General features: G+C 39.5%; 1 protein-coding gene and 1 pseudogene across 2 annotated transcripts; one reads left to right on the top strand and one right to left on the bottom strand.

Annotated features, from left to right (window-relative positions):
• Window positions 1–1,667: 1,667 nt before the first annotated feature.
• On the top strand, window positions 1,668–9,074 carry LOC149819048 (uncharacterized). The gene is made up of 4 exons (XM_089984152.1): window positions 1,668–1,767; window positions 6,543–6,702; window positions 7,242–7,529; window positions 8,285–9,074. Exons 2-4 carry the CDS (start codon window positions 6,559–6,561, stop codon window positions 8,960–8,962), a joined length of 1,110 nt encoding a protein of 369 aa, XP_089840278.1. The 5' UTR covers window positions 1,668–1,767; window positions 6,543–6,558; the 3' UTR covers window positions 8,963–9,074.
• A 2,279-nt stretch (window positions 9,075–11,353) lies between these two features.
• Window positions 11,354–14,870, bottom strand: LOC149819047 (replication protein A 70 kDa DNA-binding subunit A pseudogene; annotated as a pseudogene). Its single transcript, XR_016427449.1, has 2 exons — window positions 14,605–14,870; window positions 11,354–13,894 (listed from the first exon to the last, which is right to left on the bottom strand). The product of XR_016427449.1 is annotated as a replication protein A 70 kDa DNA-binding subunit A pseudogene (transcript).
• Window positions 14,871–16,821: the final 1,951 nt, after the last annotated feature.

Genomic DNA, 16,821 nt, shown 5'->3' with positions numbered 1-16,821 from the left:
TTAGGAGTATTAATAAAAATATATACTTATTATTTATTTTTTTAATAAATTAAATTGAAAACCGTTAAACTCACCCGAGAAACTAAGTGCCTAGACTCTCAAATCAAAGCCATCAGCACGGTGACTAAGAAAAAGTCAGACGCCACCTAATACGTTAAACAGCTATCTAATATCCCTACCAACTCCTCCACCTTCTAGACCTGACCCTCACTTTATTCACTAATAATATTATAATAAAAAAGTCCGCCACCCACCCTTAAATGAAGGTTCAACTGATCATGTAAAGTCTCTTGGCACTTATATTTTCAAAAGGGTTAATATTCAGTGCTATTGCAGGCTTGAAATTATAGAGTACAATTCATTTTTTTAAAATTTTTTTTTTTAGCTTAAACTCCATCTACAAGGTTTGATTAGTACAAAATATGTTTTGAATCACATATAAGTTTGTTTTTCAATTATTTCAAAAATCAATAGCCTATAATGCATTAAAATTCAATGACTAAAAAAATCATATTTTTAGATCAAAATAACACTACCAAGGTTTCATTCTTAACAAACAAACTATGCTTAACACATTTATGTGATCTGATTGAGTCGATCAAGCTTAAACCTATGAATTTCAGCTCAATATTTTTCATCCTTAAAGTAGCACCAATATTAACCCTTTAGAAAGGCTCTTATTTTTCAAAATACATTGAAAATAAGATGCGAGAGAATCGTTTACGGTGGTTTGGACATATTCGGCGAAGGCCTAATGATGCTCCAGTTAGAGGGTTGAAGAAATGGGAAAATATATTAGTTAAAAGAGGTCGGGGTAGGCCTAGGAAGACTTGGATGGAGATGACAGGAAAGGATATGAATGCTTTGAACCTCACCGAGGACATGGCGTTGGATAGAAATGATTGGAGGAAAAGGATTCATGTGGAAGACCCAAAATGAATTTCTTTTTGGTTCATATCGCTGACCCCAATTGTTTTGGGATGAAGGCGTAGTTGTTGTTGTTGTTGTTGATTTTTTTTTTCGTGAAAAATTAACCCTCACCAATAACTACGTCACTTAACTTAGTCTGCCTCCCTGCTAGGTAAACCCCAACCCAAGCTGTTGCAGAGCTCATCAATTTTTTCTTTTTGGATTTATAACCTGAAGAAACCGCACCAAGCATGAATGAAGACCTGATCGTGCTGAATCAGTCTGCCATACTTACGGTCATTGTGTTGACAACATAAAACTTCGAAGCTTATAACACTCTGCCCTCGAGACCTATGCTGCACGTTGCCTTGCACAAAAAGGGTGACACCTATGAAAATTGAACCTTGACTGCCCGTCTGGCAGCCAATGCCCCCACCACCCACCCTATAACGCCAAACCCCCTTGGCGTGGAGCCCACCAGTTAAGAACACATTTTGAGGACATACCTTCTCATTATAACGGCAAAAATATCTAATGGTAGTTTTTCATGGTTAAGATCCATAGGTCCGACCCGTTGATGATATACTAGGTTGGGTTCTCAGCCTTTGCGTTATTTTCGTAAAAGAATAAGGGTAATTTAGTAATTGAGTTTTGACGATGCTTGCCCCTTACCGCTTGCCGGCAGCCAATCAACACAATCCAAATCCCGCTGGAGGGTATAAAAGCGGAGGAGAGAGGAGTCCTCGTGTTCTCCACGCGACTCGGTGAATTTTCCGGCGTGAATCACAGGGCGATCCGAAGATCAACGGTCCACATTCGTCTCCTCCCACGGTTTTGCTCGAAAGCCACGTTCGCGAGGTAAAATCCTCCGCCGGATTCCACTTTCCACGGAATTTGCGCCGCTTTTCGTCGCTTCGCTCCTTAAAAACCGGAAATTCCCGTCTCTCCGACATCGATAAGAGGGCTTTGCTCGGTTTCTATGGTTGTAGATGACGATTTAGTGGCGGTTCCTTGTTTGTATCGTCTCGATCGTTCTTGTCGATAAGTTAAGGAGATTTTTTGGGTGATTTTGGGTCCGATTCTGTGATGAAACCCTAATATTCCCAAGATGTTGATGGAAAAAACTAAAATTGAAGTAGTAGTAGAAGGCGCCTGGGTCACACGATGTGAACGATTAATGTGATTCTAGATGATGATTAGGGTTGGACCGTTGATTTTTATTGCTTGATTGTTTTAATCGATGATCTTGCGGGTTTTTTCTTCTTTTGTTATTATGGTTGCTGATTAGTGCTCTCTTTAGCTCATTTTTTTTGGAATTTTACTATGTTAAATCCTAATTTTGATGGATTGTTGATGTGAAAGGTGAATATTGAGGAGTAGACTACTAGGAGGGTTTGCCTGCTGTAGGCTGCCTGAACTATCTTAGATGATTCGTATGACTTTGAAATCTCATTATTTAGCCTGCCTTTTGGGTTTTTCTAGGGGGTGTTGATTTTCTGTTTTTACTTTTTCTTTCATTGGCGATTTTTTCTATCTTTTCTTTTGGCATTTTTAATCCAAATTTATATGATAAGACCCTGATTTGTCTCAGATGTTCATGGATAGCTAAATTTAGCAAAAATTCAGACTAAGAAGGCGTTTTTCCTTATTATATTTTTCTGTAACTGTACACTTCGCAAGAGAATTTTGTTTTGGAGGACGAGAGGACCCTAATTTTTCTCCTACCAAAGCCCTAAATATCTTTTTGCGTTGGAGCAGGGTTTGATGCATCAAAACCTGCTCTCTTTCTTTTCTCCCTCCTGGATTGATTGTTGCGTGCTTATTTTTTCCAAATTCTTTATCCATGTTCTTTTGATTCTTTCCCGTTCTCCATTTTTTGCTGAGCTTATTTGATACTATGGTGCATGTGGATGAGTAGGGCCGCTTAGAAGTATTTGATAGCTTTGAATCCATGCAGATTCTTCCACTTTCGATGAAAGGCATAGTGCCCAGGTTTATCCTTGTTTTCCCAAGAGAAACATTTTGTCGAAACATGCCCAATAGGGACAGTTCTGATGCATTTGTATGTCCAAAAGAAAAAGAGATGAGATGGAGTATTGCATTTGCGCTATACAATGATATATCATCCCCTTTTTCTGGATCACTGAGTGCTTGAAACCATTTGGGTTTCAGACTTTTTGGCATCAGCCTTTCCTTGTATCGTTTCACGTTTTAAAGTTTTCAGGGTGGTCTAATTCTGTTTTTCCGCTACTTGTCTTAATCCCTCTAATATCATGCCCCTGGAATTTCAGGAGCGATGATTTAGGCTTTTCATCTCCCTACCTCCTTTCTTTCACGCGCATAGGATTAGGTGTTCTACTTTTTCCTTTAGGCTCTGTTTGGGAAGCTGCAGCTAAGGATGCAAGTGAGGAATCCACGGTTTTTTATGGCTTTGTCAAATCCATACGGTTGTTTGGAAGGCCTCTTACTGTTCAGACGAGGATTCCCCACTTCTGCTTTCAAGTTGTTTGGGATGCAGCTTGCTTGGTAATAAATAACACAGTAAAGGCTGTTGGGAAGGTCACTGAGGAGCGTCTAAAGCTCCATTGGAAGGGCAACTGGTGCAGCAGTTGCTAATTGCCACCTCGTTTTCATGGGGGTTGAAATGTGGGACTGGCACATGCAAATGTACTCTCCCAAACAAGAGTCGATGCTGGGGATTCCCCAGCTCTTCTCCGACGGTAGGCTACCAAACAGAGCCTTAATATGCGCTGTGGTCATAAGTTTTCCGTTTTCTATCTGCATTTAATGTTTTCTGTTGGTTGTTTGAACTTTGAGCGTTTCTAATCTTGAGTCTTTTTATTTCTGGTTTATGTTCTTTTTTGTTTGTTTATTTTTGGGTTTTTGCTTTCCCATTGTTTTGACATTTTTTTTTTGTTTCCTTCGATGACTTTGACCGCTTTAATACTTTTTAAATTTTTTAAGGTTTTTGTCATTAGATCTTTGGTTTATTTCTATGAAGCACTGTTGTGGTTCAGTTTACTTCCTTAAACGAACCAATAATATGTTGGGTTTGTTATACTCTGTATTTTTGGATGGTTTCAAACGGACTGTCTGCCGGTTGACATAAACTCTATAGAGCATAAATCTGGTGTATTTGTCTGTTGTTACTTGTTACTACTTTTTCCTTTTCATCTTTGTTCCAGTTTATCCTTTTTCTTTTCCTCGGATGAGGTTATTTTGCTTCCTCTAGTGGTCTGTTGACTCTATCTATTCTTTTATTTGTTGGTCATGTCTTTCTTCTTAGTTCTGGACTATTCCTCAGATCATCTTAGGTTAATATAATGCAAGAAAAATAAGCAATCTACACATTCTTAGTCTGTGCTCTAGTTCCTGAGAACAACATATCAGGTGGTTTCTCATGTGAAGTCTCACTGGAACAATCTTTGGATAAGTAACATGTGAATTTGAATAAATTTGTATGGCTAAATTGAAGAGTGCATGAAAACAAGCCCAGCACCATTTGAGCCTGAGGTTACAGGTATACATGATACGCCGATCATACACAGATACCGTGATCCAACAGAGCAATTTAGTATGCGCAAGATGTTTGCAGAATAATAGCCATGATAGTGCAATGTCAATATAAAGGCACTTCAAGAGAATTAAATTTTAAAAAACAAATTTTCACATGTTCAAAAGTAGCGGTCAACGCTAAGCTGCAGTTCCTGTGATGTTACTTGGATTATTCAGAAGCTGTATCCAGGGCCAGATTTTTGCAACCTTAGTGATGTCTTGCATAGGTCATCAATGAGTAGCTTTATATCCAAATAATAAACTTGTATTTCAAAGTCCTTTTTTCTTTTTGAATTTCATTTAATTGAAAATCAAGCCCCTGAATCTCACTCCAGTGGCTCAAGGTACCCACATGAGGGAAATGATTGATATATAAATATATATTTATGATGGGCTTTTAAAACATAAAAAACACATGGATTGAATCAGGGTGATCAAATCTAATGTTGGATTGTTTTAGCTCCTAGATTAACAAACATTGTTTGTTGAGATGTTTTCTCAACCTAGAAGGACTTAACCAGTATATGTTTTACATATTGACTGTGTATGTGATGCCATCATCCAAATCATCGTCATGCTTGGTTGCCACAAGATGCATCTTCCTCGTATTTCAGGTGTTGTGATTACTCGGTTCAGTTGAGTTTTGAACACAAGTCTACACTACTTTAGATTTTGTTTAGAAGATTGTTGGAATGATGGAAGTATCTTATGTCTTGGACACAGAATGTGATCCATAGTATGTGATTTTAAATCATTGGTCGACCAAGTTATTTTAATTGTATTTTAGATCAAAGTAATTGGGTTGGGACTAGTTTTGATTAGATGTGCTATCTTCGGTTAACATTTTGTTCCTTAGTTGGTAGTTTAGTCACATGAATCTTGTGTTGGGGTTGTTTTTAAGATTATGAGCCAGCCTTTCATGCTTTGAAGATTGAGCACTTCTACAATCCATTTTCCTCTTGCTGTTTGAGTGACTGTAATCTTCCATATTTTCAAAACTCATAATGTGTACTATTAAATGAATAATTTGTGCGTGCAGTTTTAAAACAAAGCTTTCTTCTTATACCAGTACGATGTTTTGGTTGGTTGATTGTCTCTACTGTAACCATTTTGATAAACTAGTTTCGTGATCATTTCATTGATGGGGCTTCTTTTTGAATTCAGATGTTTTATATAACTTTGAAAAATTAATTGACAATCCAGGTATTCTGCTAATTTATCTTATTTGAGAAGAAACAATTAAAAGGCTAGAAGCCTCAATGCCTGACAAGTTGACAAGAAGCTAATCAAAATTATGTTCATCTGCCAATACCAAACAAGTTACTTAAGATGGCCATTTTACTAGCAATTGAAAACTCAACGGAGAAATAATTTATTTGTTTCTTTTTCTTATTTGCATCCTTCTGGATAATGGATCTGGAAAGCGAATATTTTGAGGAACCTGCATTTTTTGCATTATTCGTAAATCAAATACAATCTGGAAACCATCTTTTGTTGTTTATGAGACTTCATGCTGGAGTTGACGTATAATTATATAGGGGAAAAAATCAAATTACATGAATCCAAATTCACTACATACAATTCTGAAATTGATGAAATTGTTGAGGTTGGCAGAGCATAGCTTTGTTTCTTGCAGCATAAATATTCAGGAAAGAGGCAAAAAAAACACCAAGATGAAGAAACACTAATTTTTTTTTGCTGCAAGCTCAGCAAACCTTGCCTCAGCTTGTGGCAAGGTTTGCAGGGCCTGAATTCAAATATTGGCAGGTTGCAGTGCTCTAAAATGTAACAAACTTCCCAGATGTAATTTATAATTTCATTCAACATTCAGTTACTCTGCATTGCTTTTGTAACTGTTCAAGTACCTTAATCACAATCCTCAAGGACTTAGATGTATTACCCTGTTCATCTCTGACATTCTAAGCAGTTTATTGTTATTGAATTCTTGCTCTTCTTATTTTTCTTTCATGAAGATTTTCTACTACCATGACATCTCCTTGAGAGTAAGCTTGCTCTTAGATATGATGTCTAATGTTCATCCTGCAAAGCTTGATCTTATACCTGTTTCTGTTGAACAGGCATCATTGCTCAGAAATGGAGTTTTTCCTTAGAGGCTTCGAGGTGTCATCATCAGAGCTGCTCTTTGCTCAACAGGATATTCAGAGGTGTCCATTTCTGAGAAACATCAATGAGCCCACAAACTTTTCCTTCTCTTCAACTCTGGGTTTCCCTGTACCTGTAAGTTCTAAATGATCCTATTAGTCCTCGTTGAGTTACTGAATGCAGTACTAGAACATGATTTTAGGTTCATTTATAAGCTAGGGTTTTAATTGACTTATTATTGCATGAGCCCCCTTCGTTTGCTTGCTATGTCACATGGGTGCGGGTGCGGCACTTTCAAAAAACTTGGGTGCGGTAAAAATATAAAAAATTATATATATAAAGTCCAAAAGTTGGACATAAATGACCCTGGGTGCGTTGACTGCACCCAGGGTCAGGTTTACCGCATCGGGTGCGGGTGCGACGTGGGTGCGGCACCTAGTTGAAGAGTCCCTGTGACATAGCTTGCTTGCTATTTTAGAAGGCAGTTTTGATGACCTGAGCGACTTGACCAACTCATCCTAATATACCGTCACAGTGCATAACTGTGACCAATCTCGCTTGTTTCATACTGAGTCCTGAGTCAGATCTGCTGACTCCAAGACTTGGTGGCTTGCAGTTTAACTATTTATCTTTTTGACACGTCTAGTTCTTATTCTTTTGACATCATTTTTCAGGTAATAGGAGCTAAGGGGCCTATTTTTGAGGATGGGCTTAATTTTGACTTGGCATTCAGGCTTTTCCATGGCCGTGATGGAGTTGTTCCACTTACAGAAAGATCCTTTCCTCAGCCAGATACTTTGGAGCCTGAATCTGTTCCCCGGTTTAACCCATTGTCAGCTAAAGCTGCAACAATCAGCCTTTCAGCCTTTGGACCAGGGGGTCCCTTCAGCTTTGATTCCTTCTCTGAGAAATGGAAGAAACAAAATCTGAAGCCTTCATCCAAGAACGACGGTTCTCAACAGGTACAAGCTTTGTTGAGTTAATGTTTGTTTATGACTTTCTTTAGACGACCTGAATTTCAGAAAGGCCTATTTTCGTGTTTAAGTTCCAGATGCATAAAGCCTTTCATACTGAGTTGAATATTAAATATATTAAAGTCAATATCTGGAAAGTCAGTGAAGCCTAATTTCCAGGTTTGTGATTTAGTCTGATGAGACGCAGGTTACCGAGAAATGGAACGAAATGGAATCTATTAAAACTTGAAGAGGATGGAACTTGGACCTTATCTATCTTGGTAAAGGAAATATAGATTTTACATGGATCTAATAGGTTTTGATTATACAATTCCCACAAGAAATCGTATAAAAGGAAAAGAAACAGCTTTCATCCAAATAATCTTTCATAGGCGAAATGCGTTAATGAATTTGCATAGTTAGGTTAAAATGGATCACTTGGCTTGTTCAGTCATGTTTTTTGAACATCTCAATTACCGATATCTTCATGTCTTCAAATAAACTTCTACCATTTTATTTTGATTGATTCGATAGGAACCATAGTGAATTATGTGTTCTCCAGTTTGTAGGAGTTTTTTCTTAGGGAATCTCCTTGGTTTCACTTTTGGTTGCATCTTTCTGGTTGAGATCTGTTCTAGTTTGATAAAAGAAGATTTTCTGATGATCCCTCGGATCGGATTCATATCGATTGAGAACTTAGAGAATAATGTCTGTAATTTCACAAAGCTGGTAATGGAAAACAACCTGTTATGTTTTGCTTTCAGGGAAACCCTCATGAAGCAACGAGCAACGAATGGCTTGAAACTGGAAACTGTCCCATAGCAAAATCCTACCGTGCAGTAAGTCGCGTCCTGCCACTCATTGCCAAAGTGTTGCAGCCACCTGCAGGCATGAAGCTCAAGTGTCCACCTGCTGTTGTAGCTGCTCGGGCAGCTCTAGCCCGATCGGCACTAGTGAAGACCCTAAGACCGCAGCCACTGCCTGAAAAAATGCTTGTAATTGGCATGTTGGGCATGGCTGCCAACGTTCCATTGGGTGTATGGAGAGAGCACACCAAGAAATTTTCTCCAGCTTGGTTTGTGGCCATTCACGCTGCAGTCCCGTTCATAGCAATGCTGAGGAAGTCGGTGCTTATGCCGAAAACGGCAATGGCATTCACAATTGCAGCTTCAGTCTTGGGTCAGGTGATTGGCTCAAGAGCGGAAAGGCTCAGGTTGAAGACGGTGGCAGCAAGTGCAAGCGCAAAATCGGCCGTAATGCCCACAGAGGTGTTCCAAGTAACAAGCTGCGGGGATGGGGTTGATCGTGGGCCTCTTCCAACTGGAGCTGATGGGAGGAACCCCAATCCTGAGTACCAAAATGGGACTTGTGGAAGGTACCTATGGGTCCCACTGCCGTTGAGGTCTGCTCCAGAGTCTTCTGCAGGGGACGTTTGCTTCTAAGGTTCGCCCATGGCGAGTTATTCAGGGTGTTTCTGTTTGTTTGAGGTCCCACATGAATCTTCTTGCTTTTATGGGATTGCCAGAATAAATAAAACACCATGATTTGTTCCAAGTATGGTGCACATCTAGCGTGAACTTCTGTAGAATGTTTTTTTTGGATTTATAACCCCGAAGAAACCACACCCAGCATGAAGACCTGGTTGCGCCTTCTCAGCCTGCCATACATATGGTCGGTGTGCCGGCAGCGTGAAACTCTGAGGCTAGGACCCCTGACCCAGGGCTTATGTTACGCTTTGGCTTGTGCAGAGCGGCGATGCCCATGAAAATTGAACCTTGACTGCCTGTCTAGCAGCCAAGGCCCCCACCCCACTACACCAACTCCCCTTGGGGCTCTGTAGATTGGTTGAACCTGCGAAAATTTGAATCTCGTTCTGATTGTCTGAAATGTTGACTTAAATTGTATACTATGCAAAAGACTGATTGAAATTTGGCTAGATATTGTGTGTGAGAGAGAGCCTTTTTTGCAAGAAAGTATGACAAGATTTTGAAAAAATTGGATATATATATATATATATATATATATATATATATATATATATATATATATATATATATATATATATATATATATATATATATATATATATATATATATATATATATTGTGTGTGTGTGTGTGTGTGTGTTGGGGGTTATATTTGGTAATGATGACATTAAGTACAAACAGCTCTCTATTTTTCATTTTTTTGGCTGTTTTTCATGAAACTGACGTTACAAATGTGATCTACATGTTTTATGTTTTACTTAGTAGGAATCGGTTCAATCAGGACTCGCAAGTAGGTTTTATAATGCCTCAAAAATGAGTGGCCTGCAATGTGCAATATTTTCCTAGGTCTTAAATTGTGTTTTTTTTGGTGAAAAAATATGATTCAAAAGCGGTTCCCACTATTTTGGACATGTTGAATCCATCTACAAGGTCAGATTGGATCAAAAGATCTTGTGCATGGGGATCCAGAGGCATTTGTACATAATGATGCCATTACCAAATGTTTACATGTAAACACTTTTGGGTCTGAGACCTCACAGGTGGATTCAGCGTGTCTTTTTGTTTGGTTTATTGGAGGGAGGGGAAGCCCATCCAACGACTATAAATGGATGTCCTCTAATGCGTTTTGAATTCATAACGTCCCTCCAGTTTGGTAAATTTCACGAGTTTCCCACTCCAGATGAGCAGAGCCTTGTGGATCATCCGTTGAGATCTGCTCATGAGAAATTGTGCATTAAAATTAGTATGCAAAACTTAGCATTATTCAAACAGATTAACAGCAGTCTATCATGATCTATCAAAGGGTTATCTGAAAAAGGTCGATTGATTAATCATGATTTCCGGCGAGGAACTATCCCGATGGAGTGCCCGATGACAAATGGCTGAATATGGTTCTAATCACGTCCACCATTTCTTTGCATATTGTAAGCATACATGGCTTGTCTTACCATGTCAATGGAAGATTGATGATGATTTATGGCTGCACCGGAGGTGAACTTCAATCATGTCAAGGTATAGATTATCTTTGGATTAATAGAGGCAAACAAACGTTTGCCTTTCCCGTCTTTCTTTTTCAGTTCATGGCAATGTTTCTTCTGTTGAGAAAGTATCATCTGTTAACCATTTTGATGGACAAGGAGTCATCATTGAATCGTCAAGAAGATGATCAAAATAGCTGAAATCCTGGGAAAACATTTGATTTAATTTTAGCAAAAGTTTTTTTTTGTGGCAAATCCAACGTTGTAGATTTGATCTACATGGCCTGTTTTGTGAAGATTGACATTTGGATTATCCAATTTTGACATGTGAGTAGATTTTTTTGGTAATCCGAAAATCAGTAGAGGGCTCAAATGCATCTGCCTTCCCAAACTTTTTTTCAGGGGATCGTGTTACCTCTTCATGCGGTTCCCAACTTGTTTAACGGATTTTGTGAGCGTGGAGAGGTGATTACAGAGCTGTCCTAAAAGAAGATAAAAGGTGTTGGCAATGGCACAGTGGTGGTGAAAATGACCAAAGTGATCAATAATGAACAACTTATCTGAGATGAACGGCTAAAAGGGCCCGAGCACATTCTTCTGTATAGTTTTGCAGTAGCAATAGCATATGAATGGATGTTATGGAAAAAAAGAAGCATATGAATGGAGAGGAGTAAATCGGACCAACAGAGGCTCCACTTGTCTGGTACGAGCCTTGTGTTGGGACGTTGCAAGTTCAAACCCCAATGGTATCATAGTTAAATGGTAGGGGTCTGCCTAATCCCATCTTGCCTTTAAAAAAAAATAAGTAAATCGGAAGAGTCCATGCATAGGGAATAATCATAAAAAAACACGCATGCAATGAGAGTAAATCAGTAAGAACCACCAATATATTACAAAAAAAGCAAACAAAAAGGCAGCAGTCCAAATGAGGCTGCTTGGTTGGCTGGAAGCCCGCTACAGAGTTCAGAAAGTTTCCATTTTTCAGACCTTTTGTTCGATAGGACTTCAGAATTCAAGGCAATGATGCAACCAATTTCCCTGCAGGGCCACCACACTAGAAACTTCGCTGTACAAAGAACCCAAACTACAGCAACACGCCCACTTTTTGAATTTCATAATTGGCCTGGCACCTGCTTGCAAAGCTGAATCCTTTTCTACCGAACCTAGAACCGTCCACCATAACTATTGCATCTCATGCCATATCCACCAGCAGCTCCTCCACCTCCATAGACAGGAGTAGCATTTGGTCCTGGGCAATCTCTTGCCCAATGTCCACTTTGGTTGCATTTGTAACACCTGTCGGCAGCAACTCCGGTGTCTGCACCAGCATTAGGGAGTCTATTTCCAAAATTTTGCATTGTCTGTGCATTGGTAACCCTTGGCCCTGGACAATTCATAGGATTGTGATCAGTACTGCCACACTTGTTACAGGACTGAACATAAGGCCTACAACTAACATGTCCACCACCCATGTAGACTGCTTGATTTGCTGATAGAGCATTGTATCCTTCAGTGTTGCTGCCAAAATTGTTACCAACAGAACTTCCACCGTATCCAACATTTCTGTAGCCACTGCCATTGTTGAAATCATAACTGTTCCCGGCATGTGATCCCATTGCAGGAAGAGCATGTGGTTCATCTCTTGAGAGCCTTTCAATAAAACCCAAGACGTACTTGCTTTCAGCTGCAAAATTCAGTCTCTCTGCTTTGACAACAGTGGACTTCACTCGCTGCTCATCACTGTAGATCTCCTCCTTCACTTTAAGCTTGAATAGATACTGATTGAAGAGAACCGTCTTTATAATCTTCCCAAACTCAACATCGTCCTGTTCTTCATGTTTCAACATATACAGTGCTTTGGCTGTGACACCCATAATCTCCTCCCCAGCCTCCTGAAATGCAGTTACCCATGTTATACCAGTATGATCCTGTATCTGAAACTGAAGAAGATATCTGTAATCACACTCAGGGAAATCCTGATCACACTTATCACAGTGCCATCTCCCATCACCATTATTTGTCACCTTCTTGTTGCACTGTCTATCTCCAACCATCAAGGGACATGCAGTGTAGCAAAAGTTATCCATCTTTACAAATGCAACAATTGCTTTCACTGTGATCCAAACTGGCTTCTCTGCTCTTCCAAGACCCTCATCCTTAATCTGTGAGACCATTTTACGAACATCCATCCTTCCCATCCCTGTGCTGTCTTTCGAAATAGATGGAGTAGCCACATTTTTTCCCTCCCTATTGAACCATTCCTTCAACCTATGCCCCTCTGGAAAATCAGGATTTATGAACAGCTGGCTTGTAGAAATTGTCCCAACTGATTTTCCACTGAAATCACTTACTCTACCAGCCTTCACAGCCAAAACAGGGCATGACCCAGAATCACACAGCTCTTGCAGCTTTTGCCCTTCCATGCTGCAAAAATTACCCCAGATGGTCAATTCAACACTTCGCCCTGACATATCCTTCAACTGAAGAGTTCTCCTCTGAGTTTCTGTACCATTCTTTCTCATGATTGTAGAGGAGGGGTGTACTGAGACAACTACACCAATCAAATCAACCATGGAATTGTTCTCAATGCTCTCAATTTCGCTGATAGGCCTGAAGTTAAACTGCTGACTGGGGATAGAGTTGTCCTCCAAGCATGGCTCTATTGTTGAGGTTGACTCCAAAAATATTTCCCACTCATTATTAAGGTGATTGAAGTTCTTCTGAGCAGGCTTTAAACTTCCCTTTGATATCAAGTACACTTTGCCAACATCAACCCTATCATAAAACTGATCAGCTACCAAATTGAAGCAAGTGACACGAATTTCCCCACCATCAGAGTCAAGAAGATCAAAAGAGAACACCTTTCCCTCGCCTCTGGGATTATTGTACTGCCTAAGATCTCCTTTTGAGGTTACTCTTGCTTTGATCGTCCATCTTCCTTGATAGGGGTTCAAGGCAGCAATTGGAATAATCCGAGCAGGAGCTTCACTTTTGGCAATAGGCCCCTTATTGATGTATGTTGGAGATTGCTGATACATTGATGGTGGAACTGATCGCCCATATGTATTTGTAGTCTGATTCTGGTTGGTGACATTATTATGTGATGGGACACCATAATTTCTGGATGCAATTTCATTACTGGAAACAATCGCCCCAGATTCAGTTTTGGGATGGAGATGAGCTCCTCCAAGAATTGGTCCTTCTCCAGGCCGATCAACAGCATAAGATCCACCGTAAGGCTGAGGATTTCCAGTTGGTGGTCTGGATTGAACAGGAGGCGATTTTGCAGGAACAGAGTCAGCCTGTGGTGCAGCTGGACCATTTCCAGAAGCACCCACATAGAGCTTTGGCTCACCAATTATATCAAACTTCTCAAGTACTACTTCCAAGTTGATCACGATAATGATCCTAATTCAGCAAAAGAAGACGGTCATTTGCAACAGAAGATGAAACAATGGAAATAAAAACCAGTATAACAGAAGAAACAAGAAACAAGGAGCTACAAATAACCAAGAATATTGTGTGCAAACCTTCACAAGTTCACATGAGACATGCATATGAGATGAAGAGGAACAAATGCAGGCTTTTTTCCTCTCTTTTTTGCAAAAGGAAGATAAGCTACAACTTAAGAATGACAGAAATGACCAGAGCTCAAAAAGAAATTAATACTAGAAGATACATTTACATTTGCAACACCAAGCTTTAATTCATTCCTCAAGCTTTAATTATTAACTTCTTTCAACAATAAAATTTGCTGTTTCTCCATTACCAGTACCAGCTCCTGAATGATGTCCAGTATTTTCCCAACATAGCAGGCAGCTTTAAAGCCATGCAAGTGAGTTGGTTGCTATCTGCTAGGTAGTGGGGAAACGTTATTCCGTTTTCATGTACAGAAGGCTAATGGTCTGTCTTTTTTAAATTCTAAGGAAAATCCCATTCTGTTCTGTCCATTGCGCATTTGGAAAACAGGCATAAGATGAAAGAATAATAAGTACCACCTCAGAAGCTCTACTTTGATGATGGAATCCAACAATAGAAATTTCACAATGAATAGCAAACATAAGCGATACCACTAAAGGTAAAAAAGAACGAACAAACAGAGGAAAAGATTAACCCACTTGCGATTCTGTATCGTATTGCAAATATACTCAATCATTCGAACTATAGTCCCTTTCTGCAGCTGCCCCGACTTGACATAATGATTCAGCTGAGAAGCAAGCATAGATTGCTGCATGTGGGTGCCATCTGAGAGCAGCACGCGATACCGGTCATTTGAGGCCTGTGACATGACCAATTTAATGTCATAAACCTGAAGGACCGGTTTTATATCCTGCTTCCCTTCGCTCACCAGAGCTATTGCATCTCTTGTCAAATTCACAGCCATCTCTCAGCACCAAATATAAACTGCAGACAAATAAGAAAAGCTATTTAGAAACGAGGAAGAGAGAAGCATTCGAACTGAAACATTTGGACTACCTGCTCTGCAAGCATGTTCATGTGTGAGGTTGTGAAATGCAACTACAATGACCGAGAAAATTAATCTAGATTATGCTTCATTCTCTCCAATTTTCTACCTAGACACTAATCAGTCCACGCCAAGTGCATCCTAAGGACTGCACCCATTAATCGGTCATCAGGTATATCTGACTCGAATCAAACCAGCGATAGGAGGCACCATCCAAAAGATCACGTGTGAGAATTACAACCGTTTTCGCAGATCAGAGAAGCCTAAAATGCTAAAGGAAACATAGCATAAGATTTGGAATCATCTTATTGAGGTGCACTGATTTATATCATTTGGCTCCTCCAACAACCATTCTGAGTAGACGCTCAGCGCAAAAATCAAAACTTCGATGTCTGAGCAAATGAATTTAGATCATGCTTCATTCTCTCCAATTATCTACCAAGATACTAATCAGTCCACGCCAGTTGCATCCTAAGGACTGCATCTATTAACCGGACATCAGATATATCGGATTCAAACCAAACTGGCGATAAGGTAATAGTTAAATTTGCATTCACCTATCAGAGAAACCTTAAATTCTAAAGGAAACACGGTAGACTATTAGGCTTCTTCTTGTCAAGGTTCGCTGATTTATCATCCCACTCCTTCAATAACCATTCCAAGTAGACTCTTAGCGTAAAAAAACAAAACTTTCTTCCTCTCTCTTTCAATAACATTACCGTGATTAACGGGTAACGATACGAAGCCCTAATCAAGAAAACCGATCGATCTACACTCCACAGATTTCTTTCTATTCGCTACGAACATAAAAAAATTCATCAAAAGGGGGAGGGGGAAGAAGAAGAAGAATCCAATCGCATTTAAGATCCCTAAGACGCTCATATAAACAAACTTACCAGAATCGGTTTTGCTCCCAATAAAACTAAAACAGAAAAGGAAACAGCAAGGAGAAACGAATCAAACGCCCTAGAGAAATCGAAACAGAGAGGGAGAAGAAAGTTTTACAAATCAGCCACGCGCAATCGATCTGTTATCGATGGACGCCGATGGACTGTCAGGAGACGAAGATCAGAGAGTGTTTCGGAAGAGGAGGAGGAGGAGGAATGGCGGGGTTTTGAAAAGGAGGGAAAAACCCTAGCGCAGGAGAAAAGGGGTACCGCCCAGGAACCGGATTTGAGAAAGGCCAGGTCCTTTGAGGCAAAATTTGAGTTCCCGCGATCGGAGTCGGACCAAGTGGGGCCCGGAGGACAGAGAATATATATATATATATATATGGTAATGGGTAGGTGCTTCAACGTTAAGTGCTTGATGGACGTACTTATAGGTTTTCGGCGTCTTCGATTCTTTTTACGTGGTTCTGACTTTATAAATGCGTTGGGCATGATCGATTTAGTAAGAATCTACACTTGGATGATGTGTTTTGGATGAAAAAAAATCATGTTTAGAGCCTTAAAAAATTACAAAGATTTTGGACCGTTAATTTTTAGAATCTTATAAAAAACCCACCCATGTGTAGAAACTAAACACTTAAAGAGTGGATCCCTATAAAATCAAGTACATAGATTATATCTTTATGGTCAGAATTTAAAAATAAAATAAAAAAGGCTAAAAAACTTATTTCATCAAGCAACTGCTCTCTCTCTCTCTCTCTCTCTATATATATATATATATATATATATATATATATATATATATATATATATATATATATATATATATATAGAGAGAGAGAGAGAGAGAGAGAGAGAGGGATGGGTAGGTGACAAACGCTTTTTTGTGCCTACCTAGTACTTCTGGAGCTTTGAAAAGCTTGTTTTTAAAATTTGACCATATATGTGATCTACATGCTTGATTTTGTGGGGAGGGACTT

Source organism: Nuphar pumila, chromosome 13, assembly GCF_984573655.1.
Source record: "Nuphar pumila chromosome 13, dmNupPumi1.hap1.1, whole genome shotgun sequence".
Classification (NCBI taxonomy): Eukaryota; Viridiplantae; Streptophyta; class Magnoliopsida; order Nymphaeales; family Nymphaeaceae; genus Nuphar; species Nuphar pumila.
Note: the sequence above shows the minus strand (reverse complement) of the source record. Positions and strands in the feature narration are given on the sequence as shown.